At 34.7% G+C, this 7,977-nt stretch overlaps 1 protein-coding gene across 1 annotated transcript in view; it reads right to left on the bottom strand.

Moving 5' to 3' along the window:
- Positions 1–6,898: 6,898 nt before the first annotated feature.
- The window catches only part of LOC107062546 (senescence-associated carboxylesterase 101-like), an 11,514-nt gene continuing 10,435 nt past the window's right edge, over positions 6,899–7,977 (bottom strand). The window contains exon 5 of the mRNA XM_015313280.1: positions 6,899–7,592. Coding sequence (XP_015168766.1) covers positions 7,138–7,592 — 455 coding nt within the window. The 3' untranslated portion in view covers positions 6,899–7,137. The remainder of the gene's footprint in view (positions 7,593–7,977) is intronic.

Here is a 7,977-nt window from a genome sequence, read left to right as displayed (position 1 = left end):
CTATGTGTCGCGCCCCATTTTTCGCGCTTATATGAATATACTCAAAGAATATAGGGATGGCTTTCCTTGGAGTTATAAAGAAATGTCTGGCTTGAATCGTAAAGTAGTAGTGTCGTGCACCGTTTTTTCTCAATTTCCTTTCGGGATGCACGACCTAACAACTCTTTTGGTGGTGTGGGTGAATGAAGAGTCGCCACCTAACGAATTAAGGCGCGTTAGGGCACCTATCTAACCTAACTAAGTCTAGCTATGGTCAACGAACCAGAGATCAGGGTAAGGGTTCAAATTACCTCGAGGGGAAGGTGTTAGGCATCCCTCGAGGTCCACAAATGTGGGTCCCGACCGTGTTTCATGCAATATGTGGGGGTTACAAGTAGCAAGTATGGTCACTTCATTTATTGGTTATTTAATTAACATGATTGCTAAGTGATAACTAATATTAAACAATTAAGATCGACTCATTTATTAATTTAATTAATTAAGCATGCAAAAAGTAGATGATAACATAATACTAAATAACTAACAAAATAAAATTTAAAGAGATAGCGAGAAGATAGAAAGTAGACAAATATATAAGTAAATATCATTTTATATTTAATTAAACTACCCCAAATAAATATAATTATAAACAGATAAAGGGACAAAGGGACAAAGGGAAAGGGAGACTCTGAAGGACTTTTAGGATCAGCACTCGACTTTCTTTATTTCGGTCGATTTCTTGTAGGGACAGGCAAAACCGAGGTTTGTCATTTAGACCGAGTCGATGTCATCATCTCCATAGGGCCTAAACTACCCCTACCCCGCCACCGCATGCTTTTCGTCTCTAAGAGGTGTCTAGCGTCCCTGCTTAAGGTCCAAGAGGCATTGGACTACTATTAGGGTGAATTTAGACAAAATAAAATATAATAGGCCCACCTAGATATCAAATCAAACAATTTGAACGAGCATTTAGCACGTAGGGTCTCATATTGGCCTCTAGATTTTAATTTAGACATGCTACAAACACATATAAAAATGAAAAGTTTCATGCTTAGTGTGTGGTGTATACAGAACACGAGCATTAGGACATCGACAATGAGTTAAACAGGCGAGACAGTTCTTAAAGTATCTAGATAATTAATTAACTGATTTTAACGGTGGCGGCAAATTATTACATGAAGTGATTTTAGATTTCAATTGATTTTAAATAAAGGCATAAATATTGTTATAAAGCAGAATAATTATTGATTTAATTTTAAAGATAGATGGACAACACTCACGATACAAGAAAGATAATATTTTAAACAGCTTCAGTCAGGCAGATTATTTAAAGCAGTGGCATACTGGAGCGGATCAGATTATGCATAATTTATTTTATTTGGTTATAATATGCTGATAGCAATTAGCTAGATTTATTTTAAATGATAGACAATAATTGTCGCGACATTCGTTAACAGTGACTGATTTAATTGATAATTAAAGTAGGACATTATTTTTAAAAAAAACTGTTTAAACATGCTGGAAATTAGCGATGCCTATGACCATGATTTCTATGTGATCAGAAAGTTGCATTGCACCAATAGGCATGATTTCTAATCCCCAGAAGGCATAAGATATAATGAGCCTTAGACATGATCTCTAAGTGTAAGCATGCTGAAAATTATTAAAACTATAGGCATAGCATCTATTTCATTTAAGCAAATTATTAAACCCTATAGGCATGACATTTATCTAATATGTAATAAAGTTCACACCTAAATGCATACACACTACACTTCTAAAATTACTCAGATCCTATAGGCATGGTATCTAAGATGATAAAATAATATGAAACATATTATGACAATATTCGAAACTTATTCATTTATTATAAAAGGGAGTTTTAGTTGAATTACGTGAAAACAAGGAGCAAACATATATTACTTATTTAATAATTATGAAAGTGATTAATGCTAATCTAATAACAAACTATAATAAGCAATTAAAACACAATCTACTTTTAAAATGATTAAAGGATTAAATAGATGACTAATGACAAAGGCCTATTGCTTTATTTTAATGGATCTGAAACGTATTTGTTAAAAGTGGACTAGCAAACAAATCACAAACTTGTAAGCATGGTCAATAAATAAAATAAACAAGTAGCACGTAATTCCCCTCCCTTTAGGCGATCCCCAAGTTATTTCATATATGGAGAGAGTTAAAGTTTACAAATTATTACAAGACAACTAATAGTAATTGAATAATATACAAAATATAAAGTAAACAAAATCAACATGTCTAATGTTTTCCTTCATGACAACTCTTCAAATCTTCCATCTTTAAGCTCAAAAACCCTGTTAACGCGAGAAGACACAGCCAAATACTAATAACAACAAAGGTGCGCAGTAAGATTTGTTCCACATACATGTAGCCTCACAATCCATTAAGCAAAACACCCAAATATATCACATAGAAGATATGGGGTAAATGGAATTAACTCGGATGCCTCCCTTTTATTTTATTCATACATAGCATTCCAAAGAAACATATGTAAAACGAAGATGAACTAATGAAATAGAACTAACCGATTATGCAGAGTATAATTGTCAGCAATGCAGACGAACTTAATTCAAATAGACCCGTACACAGCAAAATCGAATGAAGGATCCTCTTAGAGTTCACAAAAACCTTTGTATTATTTCTTTCTTTTAGAGAGAATTTTGCTAATTGCTAATTGCTAGAAGGTGGGTGTCCTAAGCATGAGAGTGATAATAAAAGAGGGGTCTCTTTATATAGTGAAGGGAAGGGCACATAATAAAGGAAAAGAAATAATTAAGGGATCAGTTATAACATGCTTTCCTTAAACAAAAGGAGTATAAAATCATACCCATATTTATTCTTTTTACCAAATATAAACAAGTAAGAAATCTGGTTAAGCTTAATTAAGGTGAGGAAATAAATTAATAAGAGCACATCTCGGCCCAATTTCCTTAAACAAACAATATAAAGAAATCAACAGAGATCCTTTACCAAAAATAACCAAAAGTAAACAACAGTATATAATATAAATACGGTAAAGAATCAACTAACAAGTCGTCTTATTTACTAATATTAAGGATAGTTATTTAAGAGTAGGAATATAATTTACAGCCCTAATATCTTGCCATAACAAGACAGTGCAAATTGGTAAGAATCAATTACTTCAATCATGAATGACAATTAATAAGTCCAAATCAGCGAAGAGAGGAAACGATAAAAGGTAAATTACATATATTATCGATATTATCAAAACAATCTACAAGAGGAAGTATTAAGGCGCCAATTGCAGGGACCAATCACTAAGATAGAGAATAGGCAATTATGCGTTATTATAATCAAACTCCAAAATTAATTCGATAAAATTCTACACTATACAATTTATTCTAATTCTAATTTCACCATGGTGTAAGGTCAATTAAGGATAACCATAAATAATAATACTAACAATTATTAAAGATTACATGGGATCAATTATATTTAAACTCATCAAACTAGACTCCAAAATTAAATTGAGCAATTAAAGGCATAAAGATCAGTTGAGCTAGACAACACATTATTTGTAATCTAATTTCAAAACAATGTAGGATCAATTAAGGAGTAAAATATGCAGAGATGAGTGAACAACTATGCTCCAAACAACACAATCAAGCAATAGGCGGGAACAAAGCATGGGCCTCCTTTAACAGAGTTTAACATGTAATACTAGGACACCAAAACCAACAACAACAATGGTTCATAGGATCAGAAAATTAAAACCAACAGTAGCATTTCTTTGAGTGGGAATAACTTCCATATAACAATAATACGAATTAATCAAGCAAAATTAAGCGATGGTAGTTAAAAAGAACAGAAACGAACCTGGACGGATCTTAGTAGATCCGTCTATTTTTGGTGAGCTCAAAATCTCTAAAAAGGGACCCCGTCGGAGCTCGACGTTGTCGCTGCTGGTCGGAGCTGTTGCTGTCATGGGTTGTCGCTGGTTGCAGCTGTGTTTCTCACCGGCTGCTGCTGATTTTCGCGCCTGGTGGTTGTCCGGAGCTGCTGGTGTTGTGTGCCTCGCCAGGCACTGCTGTCCAGTGCTACTGGCAGCTGCTGGTTGCGTTGGTGGCTGCTGGAGTTGTTGCTGTTGTCGCTGCCTGGGTGCTGCTCGAGTTCGCCGGAAAAGGAGAGAGCGGCGCTGGCCTGCTGCTCGGAGCAGCGTCATTGCTGCTGTCCACCGGAAAAAGGAACGGAGGCGGCCAGCGCCTGCTGGTCCTCGCGTTGCTGCTCCTTCGCCGGAGAGAAAGAGAGGGAGAAGAGAGAAGAAGGGAGGCGGCTAGAGAGGAAGGGGAGGAGGAGAATGAAAAATGATTTAGGGTTTTGGTCTTTAGATTAAAATAGGAAAGAGTTATAGGAATCGATCTCGTCCGTTGATTTAATTAGATGAAGGGCTGGGATTTAAACGGAATGAGATGAACGGTCAAGATTTAAAAGAGGGGTTTTAAATCAGATTTGATTGGATTTGGAATGGCCAAAATTTGAAATAAATTTGGCTAGAATTGCAATGAGGGGATGGTTATTATTGAAATAAAATTGGAATTGATATGGCTAGAATTGAAATGAATTAGAATAGAATAGGCTAAAATTTAAATGATTTGGGGGGGAAATTTAGGAATTGATATCCAATTAATAAATTTTATATTTTAAAATATTTTCATATACGTTATACACATCTAAGTTTCTTAAAACATTTAAATAAGTAATTATTTCGAGTTTAACTATCCATAAAATCATTTAATAATAATTACAATAAATTTTTAAAAATCCCACTTACTAAAATATATAATTTTTAGACAAAATCGACTAAAATCTTGAACTCGAAATATTTTTAAAAATACTTATTTAATCGAATAGCATTCCTAAAAAGGGTTAAAGGTTGGTCAAAATTGGGTGTCAACACTATGTATCCTCACCCGGCTCGCACCATCCATATTAGTAGGTGCTATGGCGCATTCTGTGAGTGTCTCTAATAAAGTACGCCATGGACGAATCCTCCGTGTAGCATCCTGCATGTACACAACATTACCATCGATGCGCAAACCAAATAATACATGCACATCATGTAATGTAATCGTGACCTCACCAAAAGGTAAGTGGAAGCAATAAGTCTCTGGCCTCCAACGCTCAATCATAGTTGTAACAAGGGCATGGTCATACTGCATCCTTCCCACACAAACTACATCATACAGTCTTGACCTACGTAAGATCTCCTCAACACGTCCATGAGGTCGATGCAAACGAAATAAATTCTAGGCATCATTCATGCGCACCGTCCTCATAGGGCTACTAAATGATATCTCACCTTTCCATAACAATTCTGATTTATGCTCATGCTGAGAGAGAAGAAGTGTACGATCAATCAGTCTAGGATTCACAACACGCTCCGTTATATTTTGTAAGAAAAATTCTATTAATTCGTTTAATATAATTATATCTTGACAAATTAAACCGTGAACTATCTTCAAACGAATAATTGTACAAAAACTAAAGAATCTCTAACTTCAGCAAGTCAATTAAATGTGTTATTTGTCGAGTCAACCACAAGAAAATAAAATAGGAAAAAAAAACCCATAAGGAACATATACCTAAAGAGAAACAGATGGAACCATATATTGGAACAATTGAGGGATGACTATATGTTTGATGAATTTTGTGTTCAGTTTTGCGGACAAATTTAACTAACTGAATTAACAAGAATATAACCATTTGTGCAATCTCAATTTATTGTCAATTTTTACAAGGATCTCGACACAATTTATGTGCATAAAAATAATACTCTACTATTATTTATTTTTTGTACTTTGATGGGATCTAAATGGTAGTTTGGGCACATTGCACATGGTAAAGTTAATATAGCCAGCAAGAACAAATGAAAATGAGTGTCCATCTAGAATAAAAAAAACATGAGACAAAAAGGTGTAATTCAACAGTAGTCAAATACTATTTTGCAATACCAATCCAACAGTGTAATTCTTTTTGTTTATTTCGAATTAAACACTTTTTTTCTAACTCAATATTTAGTAATTGAATGCACATTGTATAAGACTAGCTGAATTTTTGAACAAATCACAACATCATTTTAAAGTAATGAAAATATGAGATGGAAAAAAATACCTAATTTATATAATTTGTAGGATCGGATTGTTATGTTGTCGGGTTGTGCTACTCCAATTTTTCAAGATTTTTATTTTTTAGTGTAGGGTCGCTTCAGTTGTGGGATTGGGACCATCAACTGTTAATCTTCAAAGTGAAAAAAGTTTGGAAGCCATGAAAGTGAAAGGGGAGAAGAAGAAAATGAAAAGGTAAAATAACTTTTTATAAAGTGTAAGCTTTTCTTCCACTTTATAAGGTGTAAGAAATCTTACACTTTATAAAGTGTAAGAAAAACTTACACAAAATTCTTACACCTTATAAAGTGGAAGAAAAGCTTACACTTTATAAAATGTAAGAAATAGTTCCATTTTATAAAGTGTAGGAAATAGTTCCGTTATATATTAAAATATACACGTTTTGCGATTAATGAAAAACGTTTAGAATATTAGATAAAGTAGAATTTTTTCTTCCACTAAGCCTATTTTAGTTACTTACTAAAGTAGTGGCTTATTTTGGTCACTTATATATTTTTGTGGCTTATTTAGGTTCCGAACTCGTAAAAGCACACATGATTATGTCCGAAAAGTAAAATCCATTAATTGTCTTTCTTTTTTTTGGGTACCAAAGATTAAACTTCATTAACTAAACAGGAATGCTACAGGGAGTGTTCACAGACCTATTTGGTGATACAATACATTTTCACATGCCAATCTTTTGAAGTTATGCAACTGGAGTAGTTCTAACCATAACTTTGATATTCTTCATTTTCCATGTAACAGGCCAAAGGCAAATTACTCAAACAGCTTAGAATATCTTGCCTATAATCTTTCCACCACTTCATGAAGCTACTATGAGGATGGAAAATCTCAGAGGATACTGAATAGCTCCTATCATATTCATTACATATTCCCCAAAATTAACCAAATACTCCCTTGCATTGTCTTTCTCTTCTAGACTGCCTTCTCTCAGTCTTTTGGAATTTATAATAGCTTCCTCCACATATGCCTAAAAGCAAGAATCTTCGGTGAGGCTAACGGCCTTCCTTCTATCGTTACCACTTCCAGACGGGTTGTCTTCTTTCCTCCATTCCTCCAACTTTTTATAGTGCTCGGATCTACCAAGATTTACATAGTCTGTGTTCCCTGATTTCATATAGTATTCAGCTATGTCGAGTGGCTCGACCATCCTTCTATAGTTTGTCCCTGAATACAGCCAACGAGTACGAAAAGCTGCCTTCTCGCTTTGTGGCATTTCCTCTACTTCTGCAACCTTTGCTTTCCAGTACTTATTGAGGACTCTTTGGTACTTGACAATTTCTTGTCTGCTTTTGACAGCATCCCTGCCTCGAAAATCACTGCGTTTGTAACTATCATAGTAGCCTCCTTCATTCAGGGTTACTTTCATGTACCACTCTAGCCAAGCCATAGCTACTTTCATTTTGTTTAGCTTCTTGCCAGGATCTGTTGGAATGTATGCGTCCACTAGTCTAGATGGGACCAGGTCCTCAGCACAGTTACAAAACAGAAAATAAATAAAGTGCTGAAAGTAAAGATTGCACAACAACTTTACGTGGAAACCTCCTTGCTCAAGGGAGTAAAACCACGACCTGGCCTGCCAGGACTTTTCAAAACTTCTTTTACTAATCTTCTCCAAGCAAAAAAGCAAAAGCAAGTTTACAAACTAGGATTAACCTACTAATCCCAACTCTAAGTAATACCTCATATTACTTAGATGAGCTAGAGCGGACACAACACCGCTTACTATACTAATCCTAACTGATTAATATAGACCTTTTAGAGTAAGAGCCTAAGTTACCCTTAACCTAGTTCTTACAATGATTCAAAC

Source organism: Solanum tuberosum, unplaced genomic scaffold (genome assembly GCF_000226075.1).
Source record: "Solanum tuberosum cultivar DM 1-3 516 R44 unplaced genomic scaffold, SolTub_3.0 scf00241, whole genome shotgun sequence".
In the NCBI taxonomy this organism is placed as follows: domain Eukaryota; kingdom Viridiplantae; phylum Streptophyta; class Magnoliopsida; order Solanales; family Solanaceae; genus Solanum; species Solanum tuberosum.
Note: the sequence above shows the minus strand (reverse complement) of the source record. Positions and strands in the feature narration are given on the sequence as shown.